The 24,241-nt window shown below is 40.5% G+C and overlaps 1 protein-coding gene across 1 annotated transcript in view; it reads left to right on the top strand.

Moving 5' to 3' along the window:
• The first annotated feature begins 1,074 nt into the window (after nucleotides 1-1,074).
• The window catches only part of ALKAL1 (ALK and LTK ligand 1), a 35,910-nt gene continuing 12,743 nt past the window's right edge, over nucleotides 1,075-24,241 (top strand). The window contains exons 1-2 of the mRNA XM_085049815.1: nucleotides 1,075-1,338; nucleotides 2,233-2,579. Coding sequence (XP_084905941.1) covers nucleotides 2,243-2,579 — 337 coding nt within the window. The 5' untranslated portion in view covers nucleotides 1,075-1,338; nucleotides 2,233-2,242. The remainder of the gene's footprint in view (nucleotides 1,339-2,232; nucleotides 2,580-24,241) is intronic.

Here is a 24,241-nt window from a genome sequence, read left to right as displayed (position 1 = left end):
CCTTGCTTCAGTTATCCACAGGTCAGACCAGTGTATCTAGTGTGGTACACTGTCCTCTAAAAACATTTGTGTGATAAAACCTTTTGCAAGCCTTTACTAGTTAAACTTGGTTGGACCTCTGATCTTTGTGGGATCACACCCCCAAAGGTGAGTGAGGATGGCACAAGCACAGGAGGATGTGGTGAAGAAGCTGGTTCCCATCACCAGCAATGACACAGTCCCTATGAGATACAGCCAGAGTCTGTGCTGCCTGAGATAACCAGAGAAGGGTATGAATGAAAGTGTTTGGGGAAAGAGACAAAGTTTGTAGGGAAATGTTGTATGCCAGACAGATTCAGAATAGTTTAAATGTCTTTCAAATCTAAATTCTCCATTTTCACATCTTAAAGGATATCTCAAATATTTTTTTCTTTTTCTCAGGCTCTTATTAAGTAAATATCTAAGTGGTAACTTCTGACAAGGAGTTATACTTGCAAAATCTCTCATAATATAAAATATTGTCTGGTATAATTTAAAAAACATGTATTGCTTTTCAATCTATCAAGACCATCTGCATTCAACTGGTCTCTGAAAGTTGAGATTTTATTCACTAATTTTTGGCTTGTCCATTTAGGGCTTTAGGAGGCAAGTTTTTTTAACCTGTGGGTTTAATGATTTCATTAGCTTAGTACCGTTTTTGCTTTTTGTTAAGTCTCATTGTCAAAAATTTTAAAAGCTGCTTTAAAGAAGCAAACTTTTACAAGCTTCTGTAAATTCACCTGCCAAAGACTGACTACCACTTTCCTTGCCATCAAAACAGAACCAAATTTATACACACTTCAAACTTTGCTCATGGCTTCTCGGTTCAATAAAAAAGGGGGGAATTAAATAGTTTCCATGTTGTACTCCCAAGGGAATCCCGCTAAGTTAAAGCACATTTTAATCTCTTGAGCCGGCAGCTTTATTAGTAAGCGTTCCCCAATCTTCAGGGAAATCTAATTTCACAAATAGATCAGAGTCACTTCAAACGCAGCTTTCAGTTGCCATCCACCGGGGGACAAACGGGGAGGAGGAAGTTTGTCAGAAAAGACCCTCTCTGAGCCCAAGAGTGATTACCAGAGGTGTCTCCATCGACTGCCACCCACCTAAAGTCGATAGTACTCAGATGAGTACGCCGGTGTGGACTATATAAGAGAAGCGCATGGCCCTGGAGGGCGCATCCCCCATCTCCGGGCGCAGCACCGAGCGCCCCACTCCGCGCCCGGCGGAGCCTCCGCGGGGACACGGGCTCTGCCACGGCCGCACAGGACCTCGCTCCCCAGCCCGCTCGCACCCAGCCGGACTCGCCTCCGCCTGAAGGTAAGCGGCCGCCCGCCGGCTCTCCGGAGGGGATCCTGCCGTGGAACGAGGGGGTGTCGCTGCCCCGGCAGCCAGGCGCGGGTCGTTCCCCGGGTACTCCCTGTGTTTGCCGTGCGCCCCGGCGGCAGCGGAGGGAGGGAGAGCCCGGAGCCGTCGGGGAGAGTCGGCTCCCTTGAGGCTCCGATTAACTCCTTCGCCCAAGAGGATTTGCGAGGCAGGCCAACTAGAAAACACTTTGTAAATAACAGAATTTCCTCCCCTCCCTCTTAATCCTACCCGTTTTCTATAATTAGAATAGCTTACTTAGGGGCATTAAGCGCCGCTCTCGAAGCCCCAGCCTGTGGTAATTGTTTTCGCCCTTTACACCCAGATTCGCGGCACTTCCGATGTAACTCGCCTCGCACTGAACTCCATCCGATTGCCATCCGTGCCCGCTCCCCGAACCCCGCGGTGTGGCACTGCCCGGGCGGCTGGACAAGGCTGGCCCGTCGCGGGCTCTCCCGCCGCCCGCTGCTCCGCCAGAACCAGGAGGCACCCGCGGGCGCGGGGACTCCAGGGGCAAAGGGAGCCTCGCAAATCCCCCGCAAAACCCCGTACCGCGAATATGCGCTGCGCGATTAATAACCTTCCCCTGATCCGCGCCTATCAAACGCACCCTCCGCTCAGCCGGGCGAGCGCGGCGGCACTGCGCGGGGGCTGGCGGGTGGCAGCCCGTCGGGTCGCCGCTCCGTGCCCCTTCCGCCGGCGCTCCGCGGGCTGCGCCCGGCCCGGGAGTGCGGGAGCGGCGGGCGGGGGTGCCCCGGGCGCGGCATGGGGGGCGCGGCACGGGGGGCGGGCGGGTGGGGTGCGGGCCGGGCCCGGCGCTGACCGCCTTCGCTCTCTGCCTCCTCCCAGCGCCGCAGAGATGCGAGGGGCGAAGAAGCGCCAGGCGCTGCCCGCCATCGTGCTCCTGCTGCTGGCCTCGGCCCCGCCGCCGCCGGGCGCCGAGGGCAGGGACGTGCCCGCCGCCGGAGCAGAGCGGGGGGCGCTCCTCGACATCCTCCTGCAAGCCCTGGGCGACGACGGCCGCCCGCTGCCGCCCCGCCCGCCGCGGAGGGACCGGGTGATCTCCCGGCGGTACAGCGGCGGCGGTGCCCCGCCGACAGAGCCCCGCGCCGCCGCCGCAGCCCCCCGGCCGCCCCCCGCCGCCGCCGCCGCCGCCCCGCCGCCCCCGCGGCTCTTCGCCGCCGCCCGGCACGGAGGTAAGAGCTGCCGCGCTGCCCCGCCGGGGAGCCCGGGGTGCACCACCCTCCCTCCGGATCCCGTCCCCGCCGCCGCCTCCGGCGGCCGAGCCCGACGGCTCCTCCGCTGGCACATCCCGCTGCGGCAGGGAGCGGGCGAGCGGAGCGCGGGTCGGGGATGCGCTCCCTTCGCCCCGGGGCAGCCACGGGAGGGGCTCTGCCTTGGCGGAGTTGGAGCCCCGCTGAGGGCAGCACAGCCCAGCCCCGCTCCCCAGCTGGAGCTATGGGGGAATCCGGGACGGAAGGGAGGACAGGGTCACTGGGGCCTCGGCATCTTCAGTCGGGAGGCCAGCTTCGGCCACCACTGATCTACAGCCCCTCAGAGAGAGCCTTCCAACCTTACTGCAACGCAGCACACGGGGAGTCCCAAACGTAGGACTGCTCCTCTGATCTGCACAAAGAGGATAAATGACCAGTCTGAGTGATAGCTGTGTGGACGTACTCCTGTAAACTTCCTCTTCAACTTTGCTGTTCCCGTGTGGTGCACTTGTCTAGTCTTGCAGGGCAGGTGCAGAAGATCCAGACTGTGCTGGGCATGGGGCTTATTTCACCTTTTGGAGAATGCTTAGACTGGGGCAGGGAGCCATCTCCAGCACTGGCACGGGCCAGGCCTGGCAGGGACAGCAGGGACAGTTCAGGGCCAAGCACAGCTGCCTGGTGATACTCACACTGTCCCTGGCCAGGAGACTGACACTACTAGGTTTGATGCAGAGCCATGCAAAACCATTTCCTGCTGGAGTGGAGCTGCCTGAGGGGTTTGTGTTGGTTAGGATGGTGTAGTTTAGAAAAAAGGAGACTCTAGTGACTGTCCTTGGCTGTAGCCCGCTAATATTTTTCTCTTGTTGCCTGCCAGAGACCTTGCTGGAGAGAAACCAAACTGAGGGAACCCAAGGAAGTTCGGTTCCTTAGGGATTTGTGTCCCTGGAGAGCGCCCTTGTGGCTGATGGCTGGTAATGGGTGAAGTTGAGATGCAGCCCTCCCCAAGACTCACTGGTAGACTTTTTTCTGTTCAGTTGTGTTTTAAATGAAATTAAGCCCCATTTTGGAAACACTTGAAGTTGGGTGACAAATTCAGAAGTTGATAGGTGAATAACTGAGTGGTAGAGCAGGCACTTGTGCAGGGAGAATGTTGCACATTCTAAGGAAACTGGGCTAAAATTTGTCAACCAAAAATTAATCAATGCTCTGGCCTTGGAAGCTTCTCAGTGTGATCTGCTCCAGGTGTTGAACTGTACATCAGTAAGGGGTTGTATTGTCCTAGTGAACTTCCAGACATTCTTGCTTTTTCGGACTGTAATGTCTCTGGTAGTTACGGAAAACCAGCCCAAACCAGATTGCCACAGATCTGTGTGCTGACTGGAAGAGATGCTGCTGGTTATCAGCATGACTGGTCATAAGTGTTTACTTACTGTGCCTTGGATTCTTTATGTGCTGTGGGCAAAACCTCAGCCCAAGAAAAAAATGTGAAATGGTCTTTTCAAGGCAGAATACATGAAGGTTTACATGTGTCTTCTTTTCAAGAGAATGAAAGATAGAATAGTATAAACATGAGAATTGCCCTCAGATATATATTTTGCAATGATTATTGCAATATTTACTGGTATCAGGTGGCTTGAAGAAAAATTCTGTTTTGGACATCAGTATTTTCCATTTGAGATGTTTGCTCTTAACTAAATAATTCTATTTAACTATAGAAAGCATAAATATTTCATAATATTTATATAACTTTGAAGGGGAATTTTCTTGTATCCATGAGTATTATACACAGTAAGATTTTGTTTTCTGTTAGTTGTTACTTTTAGTAACTATGTCGTACACAAAAGGAACAGCTGAACATCCTTAGAGAAATTCTCCAGTTGTCCTTGGCACAGGTGAAATGTCCTATGGGCAACTACAAATGTAGCTTTCTCACCAGCCTAGAAAGAGCAGATCTACAGTTTAGATAATAATTACATTTTCATTTTCATCTCGTTTTTTGTAACCAACACCAAGGATACAAATTAGTACCTGTAATGATGGTGTGTACTTGTTTTTTGGGATAGAGAACTGTGACAAAGCTTTCCTTACAAGTGATTAACTATTTTTTTAAACTCTTGTCACCACACATTAATGGCAACTTTCTACTCCAGCTGTAGTACCTGATCACTGGCTGAACAGAACAGCTTATCTTCCCCTCAGACAGGAAAGTTGTTGCATTCAGTACTCAGCCAAGCATTTGAAACTGGAGTTACGTATTTTGATTGTCTGTAGCTGCTGAAAATCAGTCCCAAGTGTCTGATTTAAAAGACAATTGAGCAGCTAATTACCACTTTTGTTTGAAACAAAAAGCATCCAGTATAGTGCTGTATACAGAATAGAGAATGCAAGACGAATAATTTCTGTGTTTTCTCCTTTTTTTTCTTTTCTGAGGATGCTGCTCTGTATTATCAATGAGTTGAATAGCAGGAGGACTGAAATGTGCTTCCCGTCCTGTTCTCTCATTCCCTCACTTTAAGGACTCTCTCCAGCTTTAGTCTAGCTGCTTGCTGAGCTGCACCAGCACACTCACCTTTCTTTTACTTCATTTAGGGACTTGGTTAACTATTTTTATAGTGAGAAAGCTGACCTGCAGTACCACTAGGTGAACTCTAGGAGCAGCACAGGAAAAGTGGCTACAGCACATGTCTAGGAGTGAGGTTTGAGAGAGGATGAGACCTCCTCCTTAGATTGATGTGGTCCTGCCAATTTAGCTCAGGCTATAATGGAAAAGCACAGCACCACAGGGTGTCTTTGATAAGGGAGGAAAAAAGAGTGAAACACTTACCTGTCAGACATTGCATGTATACCACTCAGTTATAGATGCATAAAGAGGACAGGAAAGCAAGAGCGTTTTTGGTCTGTAGTACCCCATCTGGATGTGGCTTGGAGGGGGTTCACAGACTGGTCCTGGGCTAGAGCTATGCCATGGGAATAAGAGTTGTGGTCTACTTCATGTTGTTTTGTCACGGAGCAAAGGGGCATGACTGGAATAGGGAGGACACTCAAACCTGCCCTGCCGTGTTGGAACAGTGAGATGCTGTGACCTGCCTGGAAAGGACTCTTTAGGTCTTTCTTCCCCTTTAATAATCAGGGTTATATTCTGTGTCATGTGCTTCTTAACCATGAGAAAATACGTGTCATGGTTCTTGTAGGACCCAGGACACTCACATATGCAATAGAGATACCAGTTTCATCATCATTTTGGCTGTCTTAACTTCTTATCTCTATCCCTACATGTTCAAAAGTCTTATCTCACACAGATCTGTCCCTGTTTTTCTTGGTGACCTGATTAATGAGAGTGAGCACTTGCTCTGAAGGGTACCTTTAAAAGAAATTCCAACAAACCAAAAAGCAATCTTCATCTTTTCTAGGATTTCTGGTAGGATGTCACTAAAAATATAAGTTCTTCCTTTGAATTATTATATCCAGTGGGATTAAAATATCTGTCATGACATCCTTTACTTGCCTGATTTCCGTGAAGTTTCTATGCTAGAGTGTGATTTTATTTTTTTTTCACTAAGAAGTGTCTTAAAGTTCTTTAAGCTTAGTGATGAAAGCTCCTCAATGGGTAATCTTTTTTATAACTATACCCTGCTTCTGATGCATAACTGTGGTCAGCTTTTTTATGAAGAAAACATGTATTTTCACAAAGAGAAGATTCAGCTTCAGGTTATTTTTGGATGTCACGTCAGGGGAACTAGAATAGTTTGTCATTCTTCTTACATTTTCTTTGTTACATTTATCCAAACACTTGCCTCTAAACCAGAATAGCTTCCATGTAATTAGATTTAAAGAAATCTTGAGAAATAAAAAAATCTGCATTGACTATTCTTTCCTTACATATTGCCCACCACAGTGCAGAAAGGAGCTATCTAAACTGACAAGGGTTAGGGGCTGAAATTTCCCTTTTGTCCTGGGAGACCAACAAGACATTTTAAAATGTTTTGAGCAGTTATTCTTCAAGCATGAAGGAATGAAGATAAATATTGCTCTCAGTTTATGAGTATGTTCAAATTTGCCTCCTGAGCATATCTACTTCAGTTTTAGAATAACATATCAGAGAAGAGAATTTGGCCCTCAAAATATTTAAACTTTAAGGTTGCACTTACGAGTTTGGTTTTATGCCAAAATTTCTTATACATCATCAGCAGAAAACTGTAAGTTGTCCTATTACATAGTGCTAGTTTAACCATTATTCAAAATTAATTAGATTTGAAAGATATGTTTGAGGTTTATTTTAGTTTATGGTTAAATCAAACCCATGTATCCTATCTAAGGCATAAGAAACATTTTGTTCTTTTCCCTCACTTAAAATGATCTCCTGTAAGTGTAGTGATAGTTACAGCTGGAAGTCCCTAATTCTGCAAGGCCTGCTGTGCCTGATACTAAACTGCTTCAGTGAATGTAATTACAGATCTGGAATAAAAAAAGGAGACCATTGAGGAATCCAAACTTTGTCTCTAAGAAACTAAAATTATGGTGTGAAATAACACGGAGTTCTTTGTTACACTTAAGCTTCATCTGATTATTATTCCTGTTAATAAGCTTTTTTTTTTTTTTTCTTAGTGCATTGTGTTAATGGGAGTTGTTGGACATTCAGACTTAAAAGAAGATGAGAGTTCATAAAAATGACATGCTTCAAAATCACGCTAACCAAATCAGACATTATCTTAGAAATTATTAAAACAGTGGATGAAATTGGTTTAAAATAATAATAACTGTTCCATTAAAAAAATCCAAATAAAATCTTCTGATTTATAGTAATCATTCCTGATTCTATAACTGACATTTTTGAATCAATTATTTTTACAGTCAAGTTGGTAGGTAGGCTTTTCTGAAACAAAACCAGGCAAACATTATTTGCTTTGAAAGCTTAGTATGATCCCTATTCCAAATGGATAAGGGGCTTATTTTTTTTATTTTCAATGAGGTTGACATGATATAGAAATAATTTCTAAATTTACATATTCCAGATCTAGTGGTTAAAAGAAAATATATTCTCATAGATTAACAAATGTAATGAATTATAAAATATCATTCCTCTCAGCAGAAAATCTATATGGCAATGTCCTTGGGATAGGGCAACCAGCTTGGGTGCTGGAAGGAGTGAAGATTCCATAGGGCAATAGGATTCCCAGGCTTCCCAGCTTACTGAGGCAGGATCAGAGGGGCTGTGAGGATCTAACCACACCATGAGGTAGAAATATAAACAGTCCCAGTGAGCTCAGTGGAGATAACCATTATGTCTGCTTGTACCATGGTTTGGTGTCAGTTCCACCCAAAAAATACCAGTGGGCAGGATAGATTTTCATTTCCTTTGATGAAAGGAATCCCAAATACTGCAGAGATTGTATATACCTGCAGTTCTACACAGCGCTTGGATCAACCATGGTTAGAGTGCCTTTATGACCTGTCACACCCCTGCTACTTTCTTTTTCCCTTCCTGCTTGGGTTTTTAGGTGTATTGTGCCATATGTCTTCTAACAGCTATTCTCTGTGTTTGGCAAACATAACTGCCAGACAGTAGAGCAAGACCACTAAACAAAGGCATCTGAAATCTAGGAAAAGCCAGAAGTCTTCCATATCATGTGGAGAATGTCTAGCCCACGGATTGGTCCATGAGAGCTGATGAAGGTGTGAGCAAAGATAAAACATAGTTGTTGCATACATGGAGACTTAAAATATAATGAAGTACATCAGAGTAGTCCTCCAAATGAAGAGGTCTCCAAGGGGCTTTGCTCTCACTCCCATTAATCCCAGCAAAGGGCACTTGATGTCTGAGATGCTGTGCTGTCCTGGCACAAGAAAGGAGAAGCCTTGTTGAACTGCAGTACCCTGAGCAGAACATTTGAGAGTCCACTGTGCTGTCCCAGGAGCAAGACAGGATGTCAGCAGATGGAAAAACTTTTCTGTTGAGCTATTACTTCAATCAATATGAGGAGATCATCTGGGCTTTTTTTGGTCGTACTTCATATTTTTATAAAACTTGTAATGAGCATGACAAGACACACAATTACTAATGTGAGCAGTTCTGGCCCCAGAAAAGTGGATGTCAGAATTTTCACTGTATTACACTAGGATTTGGTCTGAAGTACACCAGGACTCCTCCAATATGCAGGGAAGTGAATAGCAAAGAAAACAGAAGTTTTGTTTCAAAGTAGATCTACATGCATTACTATCTGTAATTCAGGAGCAGCCTGCAGTTTGTATTAGTCTAGCTGGGCCCTGAGCCTGTGAGCAAACTGAAAAGCTGATATATTTTGTGTGATTTTTTTTCTTTACATTAGGCACAATTTGATTTTTCTATCAAGAAAGAATGGCAGGTCTCTGTGTTTTAGTGGTTTGTTATTTCAGGTTTTAGTCTGCCAGGAAAGCCTCTAAGAGGTGGGAGAGTGGCAGTGCACAGGTATAAGGTTTTGTGATACATTTATTGTTTGCTAGATAGCCTTTAATCTTGAAAATACACTGCTTTATGTATGGCGATGATGCTGCTTTTTAAATAAATGTGTATACAGGGAGAAGGATTTAAAAAGAAACATGTACATACATCTATACAAATAGGCACACAGACTCCTCTTTTAATTAATAGGGTTTGAGGGCAATTTGTGTGAGAATGATGTGATGTTTCAGACCCACATGTGGTTTAAAAGTTCCAAAGGTGACTTATAAAGGCTTGTATTTTCCAAAGCACTTAACACAAAATAAAAATAATTGCACAGTACTAGTCACTGTGGAAAGCTATAAGCCAAACTTCATAATCAATGAGACGCCTGAGAAAGATGCACCATCTACAAAAAGAGCCACTGAAATTCTGCAGAGAGAAAGGGGTGACTGATTCCATGCCTAAAGTATGTGTAAAGCCACTGTCTACATTGGGCTCATTATAGTCTTACAGAAGATCTCTCCAAGTGACCTGAAAGTAGTATGTAGGAAGGGGGATATCTGTTTTCTAGAGAACTAAAGCTTTTGGAGGTTTTTCTAGTACATGTCACAAAATTAAAAAAAACCCCAAAAACTGAAATGTGACCCTATTAATAATTTGCACGACTTTTTAAAAAAGCATATAAAATAAATACAGTTTAATAGTCATGGTAAATATATTCTTTTTCAGTACGCACATTTAGATGATATTGTACTGAAAAAAAGAGATAATTTGTTGCTTATGTTTGGTTTTGATGGTTGATTGTTAGGATTTTCTATTCCATTCAAGGATGACTGCTTCATTTTGTCACTCGTGAATTAGAGATTACTAATTTTTGTGAAGTCCTACAGGCTATTTACTCAAGTTTTGTGGGTTTTTAATGTAGGTCAATTGGAAAACAGTTGCTCTAGTGAAGGGTTTAATTGACTATTGATTACATACTGAGGGCACAATTCTTTAGGTTATAAACAAGATTTAACACATGAAGGATCCAAGCATTTAATTGATTAGTGCCCACTTTTATATTATCCTTTATTTTATTATCCTTTATTTTATTATGTCTGCTCTGGAAAAAATCATTGATATGCAGTGCTCCTGATTTTACCAAAACAGTGCATAAAAATATGTTTGTTTAATACAGGCTTTAACACCAGTGAAAAATACTGTTTGGAGTTACAAATTGTGCCTACTTGTTGATCCTAATATTTTGTTTTTAAACATAGAGTGAAAATGCATGTAGTCAAGCAAAAGCCACTCATGGTAAAGGCACAATTTTGAATACTAAGAATATTTAAACTTTTTCTGGGGTAAGTTTCTTGTTGTTGGGTTTTTTTAAAGTCTATTAAGTCTTTCTTTATCAATTCAAGTAAATTGGTTCAATTGCATTTTAGTACATGTTATCTTACTACATGATTTGAAATCTGTGTCTTTGGCTTAAAGAAGAACATTTAAAGTTACATCAGTAAAGCAATTCTTGTCATGTTCCTTGCAGCTTTTAGATAGGTTCCTGAGTGACATAGCACAAATCTAATTAAGGCTTTGCTACTCAAATTATTTTCTCCTTTTTTACCCAAGCCTGTAAAATAAAGTGAAAAGCAAAATAAAACCCTACTGGAAAACAGTCAGACACTTTTTCTTCCCTCATCTTTGCTGTTTATGATGTGTTTCAGTAGTAAGAACCTTTGAAATGGAGTGTTAGAAAATGCATCCTCGTCAGTCTATGTGGCAGTAGTGGATATATGCCCTGGATTAGTAAAACCCTTAAATCCCATTGGCTTAAAGTAAGTAAGGAGATAGCTGTGATGTTATTACTATAATCATGATAGAGTAATTACTTCTTTGTCTGTTAATGACATAGCATGCCTAACACGAGAGACTTCTCTGCTCGCAAAGGAATTTCAATTTAGGAAATTAGGAAAAAATTTTCAGAACTTGTCTTTGACACAGTAAACAAAGAGTTGAGGCCAAAACATACTAATGTGAGGATTTCTTGTGGTCTCCACAGAAATCTTCTGGGTCAGAAGACAACCTAGAGCAGGTTAATTGCTTGCATTTGATACTATGTGCCTAAAGTTTGAATGGACCTGTTGGTCAGTAGTAATTTAGCAAGGCACCACAATTTGGGTTTCCAATTATTATGTAATCAAATGCCAAGTTTCCATGTGAAGTTTACATATACATATTTCCCCCTTTATTCAGTAACAAGTCACTTTCCCACATGTCAGGAAATTTTTGTTCTTTCCAAAAAGGGATAACTACAAAAGAAATAATTTGTGTGGATAAGATTGGCACAGATACAGCAAATTTACATTTATATCTACTTCTCATGAACAAGGTGACTCTGCATTACCTACGTGGTGGAGTCACTCCATGTGTGAATATGGGATTCAGCTTCGTGAGAATATGGAGAATCCCTTATATAAGATGCAGTCATGGCTTTCAAAATCCTTGGAAAAAATCCAAACTACACATTTATACTGAAGCCCACTGTCCCAGAACTGAGCAGCACCTCCAGAAAAAGCCTTGCTTCTCCTTCTTTACTTTTGGCTGGGATAATTTTTCCTTTCCTGTCAGAACAAAGAGTGAAAAAAGGAGAAAATCTGGAGATTAAGTATTACAAACAAGTTAAGTGTTATCTTAGAATAAATAGAAAACCTCTCAAGTATTAAGGGTATCACTTTCTCTGCAGTTACACTCTATCTCAGAATACCAGAATATTATAACAGTGACAGTGGTATTGAAAAATCAGAGAAATGTTAAACTTTTCCTGTCCCAAGATATGGAAAGTATCTTCTGCTTTTTTATTTAAGGTCAGCTTTTCCTGCTCAGCACTTTTTGGCCTGCTGAAATGCGTGTTTGCATGTATTTTACTCCTACTTGTTATCCTTGAAGATAAAACCTCCAATATTAGTATGCAGAAGTAGCTCACCACCTTTAATTCATTTATATGTAACAGTCAAATAAAGTATTTTGATCTTAGTTATTATTTATAAGAGGTCTCCTTATGTAACTGTGATAGGGTAAAATCACCCTAGCTAGAGTATAAACCTGAGATCAGATACTTTTCAAGTAGTAGTTTAGAACAAAGGATTTACAAAGGAGAAACAGTGAGTTATTAATATATTTGTGATAGTTCTGTATCTGTTCTAATTCAGAAAGAAATAGAAACATTTCTAAAATAAGCACAGGAAATGTAAAGTACAGTTAAACACTACCATTTGCACAGCAATCAACCTGGAGCCTATTCATATTTAGAAAAAAGAGCAGGGTCTAATTAAACTCTGGCAAACTCGATTCTATTTCTTTTCACACCAATAGAGTTTGCCTATGCTTGTCAGTGCTGAGTTTGGCTTGTATGCAGTTAAGCACATGTCATCAGTTTTCATTCAGTCGATTCAACCAGTTCATATATTGCTTTTGATGTATTGCAGCTGTTCTTGTGTTTAATTTATGCAAATATTCCAGAATCTACATTTATTAGCAGCCATGATAGCTAAAACAGAGTACTTTGCATAGAGTCCTGCAGAATTGCAAGAAGTGAATTTCCTCTTCATGCTTATCAATGTGTAGTCTCTGTTTCTTATTCTAAGAGTGGTTTTGCCTTTAGTCAGGAGCACTCCAATGACATCCCATACATAATTTGGGGTCTCTGGATTCATCTGAAATATCTCCCTTGATAGTGATTTCAAGTAGCTGATAGATGAACTCATGGAAATTGTTTTCTGTTACAAAAAAAGGAGATTATGAATAGGAAAAGATAGCTTCAGTAAATAATGCCTTGAATAGTTCGACCAGTCTTTCCTATATATCTCATTATTTTCAGTGAATTATCCTTTTGTAAGTTTAATGAACAATTAGTATTGTAATACATCTTTCCTCTTGGGAAGGGAGAAGTGCATATTCACAGCTTTGTATTCAAAATAGGCAGGGTTTTGTAATACCCTGCATTTTCTCATTTGAATTGTTTGAGGGATATGCTATCGTGTTTATTAGATTTTCTTAGTTAAAAAAAGAGGGCTCTTCTGCATAAGCTCATACATCAGTTCTGAGAATTTTTTCATCAGTTTTGAGATTTTTTTCTTTACTTTTCAAAATAAATATGTATTTAGGTGTTTTCCATGTTTTCCATGTTCATGTCTCTGACAGGAGAAAAGAAAAAGGTGAAGTATGCACATCTGTATGTGTGTGGTAGTTTCATAATGCAAAGTATAGTTGCTAAATAATTTTTTATATTTCAAATGAAAACTTAACAGAATATGTTAACCTAGATCATTAACCATTCTAGTTTTAACTGTTTTCTAGAGTGATTGATAATAGTAATAGAAAAGTATCCACATGCACTACATTTGGCTTATTTCTTGATCCCACAGCATTTTCTGATGGAAACAGGGATTTGCTGAAAGGAAAAAAAGAAATCCATGCTTCTTAATGTTCTTTTGCCAAGCTAATATAAGGGTCTCCACAGGCAAGGATTAACTAATACAAATATGCTTTCTGAGCAGCTATTGAAGAATTACTAATAAACATAATTACAGCTGAGTTCAAGATATCCAACCTTGTAAATACATCCTGTTATAATTTCATTATGGTTGGCTGAAGCCCTAGGAGAAGCCAATGTTTCAATCTCTTTGTTCAAGTCTTAATGAATTATTGGAAAGTGGCTGATTAAAAAGCATTGGATCAGAAGAGGCTGCTGCATTCTGAATGTTGCTCTCTTTGATGTTGTTTACCTCCCAAGTTGCCTCATTTCCTTGGCCAACAATCTCAATACATGCAGCTGTGAGCCTACGTTTTTTGGACCATTATATTGTGTTTGGAAGACAAATGTGGTAGCTAGCTGTTTAGTGAACATTTTAAGTGTTCACTGAAACTCACACCTTAGAATGGAATTCTCCCCAGAAGTGGGGCAAATCTATATGGACTAAAGGGGGATTATATGGCAAAACTATATGGACTAAAGTAGCTAAAGGGAATACAACGAAATAAGTGGGATGCCCAAACAGACATTTAGTTTCATCTTAGAAACAACATTTTCCTTACTTACCCTTTTTTTTTTTTTTTCTATTTGGTAAGCCTGTTTCCTACCAGTTTCCAGTTGTTTCTGAAATTAATGACTCTTCAGCTGTCCAAGGCAGAGTCTGTAATGGGAAAATGAAAATATTTGTTTGTGACACTCTGTGCCACTGGGTAAGGGCCTACACTACATACCAGCATATATTTGTGGAGATCTCCCCATTTTAGCTAATCAAAAAAGAGCACAGGCATAAGGGATTAGTATGTGAGTGCATCTCATCTTGAGATTGGAGTCAGATCCTTGAGTAATTCCTTGAAAGGGAACATATTCAAAGATGTGGATGAAGTTTGAGGAATTGGTGGACCCTTCTCAATGGCTTGGCCTTGTTCTGTTGCTTCCCACAGCATGCAGAGGAGGGAGTCCCTCTGTGAAAATTCCCATTTCCCAGCAGATCAGTTCCACACTGCATCCTTGGTTGAAGTGAACTCAAATAAGAGCAGTGTTAAGCTGCATCCTGATTTTTTAAAATCTCCATTAAGCTAGTCTCACTTAAAGTTCTTTTCATTGGATGCATCACCTACAATAATGTAGAAAGAGCACCCATAAGGTTCTCCACTCAGGCAATAGCTGACAAACACTCTCTTCAGATTGAGTGGAATTTTTCAGCTGAACCTGTCTTCAGGTTATGCTTTTGCAGTCTCTGCTCTCTCGGAGTGGAGACAGGGATTTAAGAAGTTGGCATGCTCAGATTGAGGGTCTTTTCTTTAGGGATGACCTTGCACTATGAATTAATTATTAAGCATGGTCTGCACAGATAGAAATGACCCAGAGTTCATGGGTTCAGAGCTTCTCAGGTGTCTCGTTGGTAACATGCCTTGGAAGAATCCTCAATTGTATGGCTTCTGAAATCCCACAGGAGCATCTGAGCAGACTACGCTTTTACTTCCGTTACAACAACCTAAGGGTTATTTAAAGTAAACCATATAGGTTTAATTTGAAGAGGCAAGTATACAGGCTGGGAATATTTGAAGTGTGGTAATGAGAGCTGTAGCTCAGGCCTAGTAATTTGCTTTTTTGCGTAAGAATATGATAAAGATTCAGAAGGTGCAATAGAGTAGGAAATAACATGAAAGCTGATTTTGTCAGACAGGTGAAGACTTATTCATGCTGGGAGAATCTCCAGCTGGGAAAATCCATGGTTGTTATAGCCTTTGTGCCACCAGAACAGAAAAAAGGGTTGGCTCAGAGACGAGAATCTGGCTCAAAGAACTTAAAATAAATATCAGATGTCAGAGCTGTGACTTAATTGTTTAGCTAAGTAGATCATGTGAATTACACACAGATTGAGGACCTGGTTTTGCTCCTGTTGAAATCAACGAGAACAGAATCAGGGCATACTCTCCTTCCAGTGTTTTTCAGTCTTCAAAAATGTGTTATTTGAGAGTACACCAGCTCCTAGAATAATTGTACCAGCTGAGAATCCAGAGAGCTGCTTCTACGCAAGTACTTTGTGGTTTAGTACTGTGAACAGGAGCTAAGACTGTAAACAGGATGCATTTCCTTAGTCGCTCTTGGTTTTTATTCCAAAATTTTACCTTCAAACAATGACTTCTGTGACTAACCATGGAAATTGGAAATCCAGCTTCAGACAGTGGTTTTTGACAGTTGCCAGTTTCAAAGAGATACATCAAGATGTACATGTATTTTCCTCCCTTTATTGTAGTCTTGCATTGCAGCTCTGCCAGTCTTGGAATTAGACAGGTGCCCCAGCTTGAAGACATTAGCTTATAATTATCACCTTGGGAAACTGTAGTTTTGAACGCCTTATAACTTCATAGAGATTGTTTTTCTTGTCATGAACATGTAAGAGATGTTTGTTACTTTTATGAATTATAGTAGATAACAGTTTTTTAATCTCACCATTACACTACTGAATGCTTCCTTTAGTATTTTAAAATTCTGCACTTAAAAAAAACCCAAAAACCAAAACCAACCAAACAAACAAAAACAACAAACAAAAATCCATGTTTAATTGTGAAGGCTTTATAGATGTTAGGAAACTATCAGAAGAAGGACAGTAGCAGCTGAAAACTTGACAGGAATTTTTAGTTACAACCAAAATTAAATTACCTGTAGCTGATAATCTTACATTCAGGAAGAACTGGATGGTTTTGGGAGGAGGCTTCACATGTGCAATTGAAACACATTTCTGTTACCTGGCTAAGATCCTTCACATAGTACTAGTGACAAGGTGAAATATTGGTAGACATGTGACAGAAAGAAAAACGTTTGGAAACATCTACAGCCAATTTACAGACTGACATATATTTGCACAAATTCTGTCTGGATGATTAATTATTTGGTACAGCACGTAACGGATGACTTTCTAAAGGAACAGAACATAGAGAAATTATTTAGTATCATATTTCTGGACATACTTGGAAGATACTGTGGGAAATATTCTGATTTAGATAAGGGCAGATTTTAGGTGCTGGTTTCTGCATTCATACTGCAGCTAGGGCTCAGCTCCTTCAAGTTCATGATGATGATTATACCATTATAGTAGTCTTTTAACCAACAGTAAACTGTGATTTCTTTTCCTGAGAAATGAAAGTGTCTAAGTTACGGTGTTTAAGCCCTTAGTAAGCAATTACGTTTCCTTCACAAATGGTGAATGAAGCAAAGAAAAATCAAAGTTTGAGGGAAAGAGGAGGAACATAATATTCCCAGTGATGAAAAACCTGAATAGTTTACAGAAGGCAAAACTATCCTCCCCATTCCCTGTCCACATTTTCTGACATTTCAGACATGATTAAATATTTCTTCTATAGCTTGAGTGAGTTATCTCCCTCCAGCCTCAGGTTATATCCTTCCCACACTTCAGTGCCCAGTCTTGGAGGAGCCAACTCTAGGGATAATCTGTTGCCCTTAAGAGGATGTTGAACTGGAGGCTGGCAAGCCCTTTCAGGCCGTAAATAGTCATTGCTGAGGTGAGAAAGCCTCCCTGGAATTACTGTTCATGCCGTTAGTTGTCTTCATAGCAATGATTGCTAACTATTCCTGTCACTCTCTGTTCCCAGTCGCGGCTCAGCAGAGTCCAGACAAGGTGCAGAGGCCAAGCAGAGCTCAAGGGAGGGGAGAAGGCAAAGTGCAATGGCTTGGCAAGAGTAAGGCAGGGACAGGGATGAGTGGGGGAAGTATCTGTCTGTGCCCTTACCGTGAGTATGAACAGATCTGTATCATCCTCCTCTGATTGTAAGTCAACCTTTTCTGCTTCTAAGACTACTAAAAATATTCTCCATGACTACTGAAGAATTGACCTAGGTGTGGGTAAAGGTGGGAATGTGTCTTGTATCCACTGAAGGTGCTCCAAGTGAGACAAGATGAACACCAAATGCTCCTATGCCTATTTCTCCTACTTCTATTCCCTTACATCTGGATGCATTTTCCAGTCTCCACCCTTGTACTGTCACAGGTGACTTTACTTTTGAATGGTATGGTGATGCTGATCACAGAGAGTGGGAAACTGAGACTAAATGAACAGTTGTGGTATCTCAGAGATAGTCCTTGGAGCTCAATCAAGTTGGGTTATAAAGAAAAGAATTTCTGTACTCTTTCCAATTAGCAGCATAATAAAATGAAAAAGAGCAAAGTCAAGTAAAATGAGTATGTGTTTGCTTTGTTTACTCTTCGTGATTTGATTTTGTGAAAGTTTTGGTTGAAAAACTAATTTCGGCTGAAACACAGAAAAACTTGGAGACAAAAGATTGTTTCAGAGGATTTTGTGTCACTTCATCTCCCTCCACGTGCCTGAGAGAAGGCAAGTTTCCCAGAGATTGTGCTTGGGATGGACTGTTCAGTCGAGAGTGCCACGATATTAGCTGCACAGGATCCTTGGCCAGGGCAATTTGCTCTCAGTGTGTCCTGAGATGTTTAATAGAGAAGTACAAGGATTACAGGGCTAAAAGTCTTGCTTTCTCAAAAAAGACTTCATTCATTTTCCACCACAGATGAATGGAGAGAAAACTGCAGCAGTGAAGAAAATTTAGAATACAAATGAGCACAAATTTAGAATATAAATTTAGAATAGAAATGAGCACATAACGCCTTCTGAGACAGCAGCACAATTGTGGCTCTGGTGCTTCAGAAAGAGAAACTTGAAAAAAATGGACTGCTTTAAAAGTTATCTGTCTCATGATGTACACCAAAGTTCATTTGCTTTTCATAAAAACAACGAGGTTTTACAGTCTGTAACATCCAAAAAGGGCCTGGATAATGGACACCTTTTCCCTAAAAACTAGCTGAATCAGTGGGATGTTACAGATTTTCCAGAATAGTGGCAAGGAGCTTGAGATGTTTAATTTCTAATCCCATGTACTCCTTTGTAAACTAGTGGTAAGTAAATTGAATTAATTCAGAAACTGACTCCATTTAATGATTTGCAGTTAATGAAGAATGGGTGGGTTAGGAATAAAACACTGTAGCAAATAAATATATTTCTTCTCAAGGTTTAAGAACGTGTTTTGATTCATGGTTTCCAAGTTTACATGATTTTTAGGTTAGATATAGCATTTAATCAGAAAGACCCCTGGAGAGAGGTAGTTGTAGGGATTTAAGGAGAAATTATCCCTCTTAAGTGTTTATAGGTCATGATCCAATAGGGATAATAGAACATAAAACATAACTGAGATAGTTATTTTGAATTAAAATTGGTATTTCACACTAAGAATCATTTGTCTGAAACCGATTGGATTTATTAAATCCAGCTACCTGCTATTTCAGGCAACACATCCAAGAGTCTTGTTCATAACCTTTTTCAAAGAAATGGAATGTGCCTAGCTAATGTAAGACTTGTCTTGCCTGTTTATCAGTTATTAGAGATAAATAAGTATCCCTTTATTCTTGAAGAAAAGTTCAAGTCACATATTTTTTATTACTATTTATATTATAGTATATACAGAATCTTCCATACTATTTATAACAGTGCTGCTAAAATTTACTGCCCCATTGCTCAAATAAATTCAATAAATCCAACTGAAATTAAGTACCTCACATTAGTCATCTGTTTTCTTGGTATCCACCTGAAGGTCTCTGCAATAACAATACAGCTGAAAACTATTTGGGCACAAAATGCCTTCCCTAATTCTCTTGCAATCACATGAATGGGGTGTTGATGAGTGAGAGGGAGAATACAACCATCAGTGAGAGTGGAATTTGACTTTGGTCACTGTAAAAAGGCAGCACTTCAAATTAAATTTCTAGATTATTTTTAGAAATCTTAAAAGAAATAATGAATATTCCACTCCAAGCAAAAGGTGAATAATGAGAGATTTTAAATACTTCAAATTTATTCATATCTGTAGTGTGCAGATGTTAATCCATCAAACAAATTTCATGAGGACATATAAACACAGATCTACAGAAAAAAGTTAAGCATGCTGAATTGGGAAAGCTGTATGCCTTTGCTCTTTGTTTCTAACATGCTCATTTTCACATTTTACTACTGTTTGTAGGTGTCTTTGTCTGTTTTTATTGTCAGTTTTATGATTCCCTTTGTACAACAATTTGCGCATTTTTTAAAATGTTCAGTATTTGCAATACTGCAATTTTGCTAGAACCAAATTGATTGCAGCTACATCCCTGAATGCCTTGTGGATATTAATCCCCTTGGGTTTAAGGGAGCAGCTGATTTAGATAAGACTCACAAAGGTGAGTAAGAGAGATGGGACATACATGAGGAGACGTTCTGGTGTGAGAATGAATGGTTGACACTAGAGCGAAGAGAGGACAAAAATAGAAATTGTGACTAAATGCCAGACTGTGATTTTGGAAGCTAGTGCTTCCTTTTTCACCCATCTTTAGCACAGTTAATATTTTTTTGTTATATAATATTCTTGGCAGTGGTGATTGACATGGTAAACTTCATCAACCACTGTGAAAGCAGACCCTGTTAGGTTTTCTCTTTGGGTCGTTCCATTGTACTTCTAAAGTGCCTGATGTCACAGCCCACCCCACTACTCAAGTTCCTGGTGAATGTTCCAGAATAAAAACTAAAACTTTATGTATACAAGACCAGATATTGTGTTTGTAACTAAATTTGGGAGAATTTGAAGATATATCAATTAATCTGCATTTAAAAATTATTATGTGCCATGTTCACATCAGGGAAACATTACTGGAATGAATACCAAGGAAAGTAAATGTTAAGTCATTGGTTTAAGTATCTTTAGAAGCACTGTTTCAAGCCTGGAAAAATAATTAAACATGGAAGTATTTATTAGACATGGGAGCAGAACTAGTATTTTAGGACTTGACTAATGATATAACACAATGTGCCTTCCAAATATTCTCTATAAATAAAGTTGTAATGCCAAACAAAAATTTTATGGACAGCAAATAAGTCCAAAGAGATTAGAATATTGTTTATGTCTACTGTTTGAGAGGATAAATTGACCAAGTCATTAATTATGAATTCTTAATTGCACTCTATGTGTAACCCTTAAGCTCTAGAGTACACTTTGTATTGTGGGAACTGAAAGGGTTCCCATTAGACAGGGTAATGGGAAGCCTGGTAAACTCTGCTCTCTGAGCAAGAAGGTATTCATGAGTACTTTCAGCATATTCTACATTCAGTAGATGGCAGTGGTATGCAGTTATATATTAATTCAGGATTTTCTCTTGAGCAGACACTCTTATCTCTGTGAATCCAAGCAGCATTGATTTGGGGATTTATTTGAGGCTTTTTCTTCCCCAGAAAATACTGAGATACTAGATAATTCTTCACTTGCTGGTGTAGACAGTGACAGAAATTGAAAAAAATTTGCTAATTTATTGTAACGTTTGTTGCACAGCACTTGGAGGACTATAGTAAGTTTTGAATTTCAAACAGCAATGTTACATCCAGAATGGAATGTGTCTGTCTGGAGCATTGACTCATTTTCCATCTATGCTTAGTATGTACACATCAAAGTCTCAAAACAAAAGTATTCAGTAAGTGGGAACTGTGTGTGTTACTCAACAGGAGTAGTAACACAGTGACTTCTCGGAATACTGTGCACAGAAATAGATATTTTCCCTAAAGGAATGAATTGCAGATCTAGTGGGGGAAAGCAGGGTATGTTATTTGGGATAGGGGTATATAAACAAAAAATTACTTAGACAATTTGAAATTATTATAAAACTTTTAATTGTGGAAAACTGGAAGAAAAAGAACATAACAAAAGCAGAAATGCAGTTTATGTAGAAGAAATTGCAAATGAGTAGTCTAAGAGAATTAGATTACATCATTTAAGTAGATGTTTTCTCATATGGCAGTTATTTCTAACACAAATAATATAAAATATTTAACGATTTATGACTGATAATGATGGAAGGAGTTGCTCTTTGTTGCACAAAGCAATGGGGGTTTTTTCCCTCTCTGTGGGAGACTGCAGTAGGAAAGACATTAAATCTATTAGTCCGTGAACTGAGTTGTAATAAAACCCCAAATTCATCCTAAGGATTTTGGGCACTCTTAAAGACATCAGAATCAACTGGTGGTCCCTTAGTAGGTAATAAAAATGTCACACATTTTCAACAAAGAAGTGCATACTCTGTTTCTCTGCTGTTTCAGACACCACATGATGAACCAGAGAAACATTTCAATCTATATTGACATGGATATTGTGTACAGACCAAAAAGTAATACCATTCTGATAGCAATGGAATAGCAGCATAGAAAAAATAGCATTTCCAGCCTAGCCAAAGCTGCTGGAAGTCCTCAGTTTTTCAGGTAAGGACTTTGTCCAGCCCTGGGCCCAGAAGTAAGAGTTTTGTGCAATCTGGTCACAGCCAATGTATAATAATGAAAGGAGGAAATTAAGACCTATTAATTGGTTGGGGTACTGGAGAAAGAAAGAAGTGTATGCTAATTGATTCAGCTATGCTTAGCGTCATCTGCTGCTGAGGGCTGTGTTAGGAGCTGCTCTCCAGAGCACTGTGAAACCACCGTGTGGAAAGTGCCCCAGCCAGGGATTGGGATCAGCTGCCTGTGACAACTGCCCACAGTGGAGACCACATGTTTCTGTCTAGCAGAAATACCCAGGTCAGATCTCCAAGCACATGCTTCATGCTCCATTTATTCACTGGGTGTTTTATCATGTGATTCCCAAGTATAACACTGTAGTCAAAGACTTATGCTTTACTCCACACCACACTGAATTCTTATCAAATGAACTTTAACAGTTTTTTCTCCACTAGGATGCCTTATCTTTGCTCTTTGCACTGCTTTCTATTTTGAGCAAAACTCTTTTTATAATTTTTTCTAAACTGAGGCCGTACATCTCATTCTAAAATTTGTCAGAATAGATACATACATAGATTAAATCATGCAGAGAAAGGATTTCTTGGGATATTAAGGTTGCTGAATATCTTGCATGTTGGTTTTTTTTAAGCACTGTTTTTGCAGTATTTCATGTATAATTAGGACAATCATGTTGAGGATACTTTCATCCTGGCATTGCAATGTCATTCCATTCACTCCTCTTCCTAGCATATCACTTTACTTGAGTATTATTGTCTTGTTCTGGTTGAGTTACATCTCTGCTTCTTCAATTCTTCTGGGAACTTATAAAATGCTTTATGAATTTACATTTGAAAGATTTTACTATCACTTTTATCATCAAACATTTTATTTTCGGGCAAACAAAACCATGTTGACATTGTTGAAAGCATGCAAAACTCCTCCTAGTAGTGTTTCACCTTGTGGTATTGTCACAATAGGCAAAAGTTGCCATCTGTAGGTACTGTGTAAGTAAAGTAAAGCTCCATCCAAATAAATTTGTCTGTGCAAGTTCTTGAGACAGTTTTGCTGACAGTGTTCCAATATTTGTGGAAGCATGATATTTCAATCATTGCAAGATTTATTTGTATACCATGAACAAATATAGCCTTTGTATAAGTGGAAACTTTGGAGAGTCTTGTCCTTTAAAATGTCACTTTAATTTAAAATTCCACTAATACATACTATGTTGTGAGCAGTTTATTAGCATGAAATGATCTTTCTGAAAAACAAAACAAAACAAAACAAAATCCCAAAATCCACATGCTATTTTCATGCCAAAACATTTTGGAAGCCTGCATCTGGATTTTTAATAGAAGTGTCAGCTGCATCTTACTGCTGACAGTTTTCTTCTGCCATTTTGCAGATAGAAAGAAGAAAATGCACAACTGCAGTGGGTTGACTCTGGCTGGATGCCACACACCCACCAATGCCACTCCCCTGAGCAACTGGACAGGGGAGAGAAAAATAATGAAGGTTCATGTGTTGAGATGAGGACCAGGACAGATCACTCCCCAAGCACCATTATGGGCAAAACAGGATTGAATTAGAGATACTAGTTGAATTTATTACTAACAAAACCAGAGCAGGATAATAAGAAGTAATATAAGACCTTAAAACCACCTCTGCCCCACCCCTCACTCCTCAGCTCTACCTCGTCATCCTCAGTGGCAGAGGGAGACAGGGAATGGGTATTAGGTCAGTTCATTGCATGCTGCTTCTGCTGCTGCTCAGGGAAAGGATTTGCTCCCCTGCTCCAGAGTGGGGTTCTTCCCATGGGAGACAGTACTCCATGAACGTTTCCATCTTGAGTCCATCCTGTGGGCATCAGTTCTCCAAAAACTGCTGCAGTGTGGGACACTCTTCCATGGAGTGCAGTCCTTTAAGGACAGGCTGCTCCAGTGTGGGTCCCCCATGGGGTCACAAGTCCTAGCAGGAAACCTGCTCTAGCATGGGCTTCTCATTCCACAGGTGTGCAGATCCCTCCCAGGACTCTGTTCCAGCATGGGCCTTCCACAGGGTCACAGCCTTCTCCTTGCCGTGGGGCTCCTCCAAGGGCTGCAGGTGGATGTCTGCATCCCCCTGGACTTCCAAGGGCTGCAGGTGGATGTCTGCATCCCCCTGGACTTCCATGGGCTGCAGGGGGACAGCAGCTTCCCCATGGGCTGCAGAGGAGTCTTGGCTCCAGTGCATGGAGCACCTCCTCCCCTCCTCCTCCTTCCCCGCTTACCTTGGTGTCTGCAGAGTTGTTCTTCTCACATGTTCTCACTCTTCTCTTCTCTGGTTGCAATTACATCTGTGCGATAACTTTTTTTTTTTTCTTCTTAAATATCTTATCACAGAGGTGTTAC

This window comes from Lichenostomus cassidix, chromosome 2 (genome assembly GCF_008360975.1).
Source record: "Lichenostomus cassidix isolate B80296 chromosome 2, HeHo_3.0, whole genome shotgun sequence".
Classification (NCBI taxonomy): Eukaryota; Metazoa; Chordata; class Aves; order Passeriformes; family Meliphagidae; genus Lichenostomus; species Lichenostomus cassidix.
This window is presented reverse-complemented; position numbering and strand designations above follow the sequence as displayed.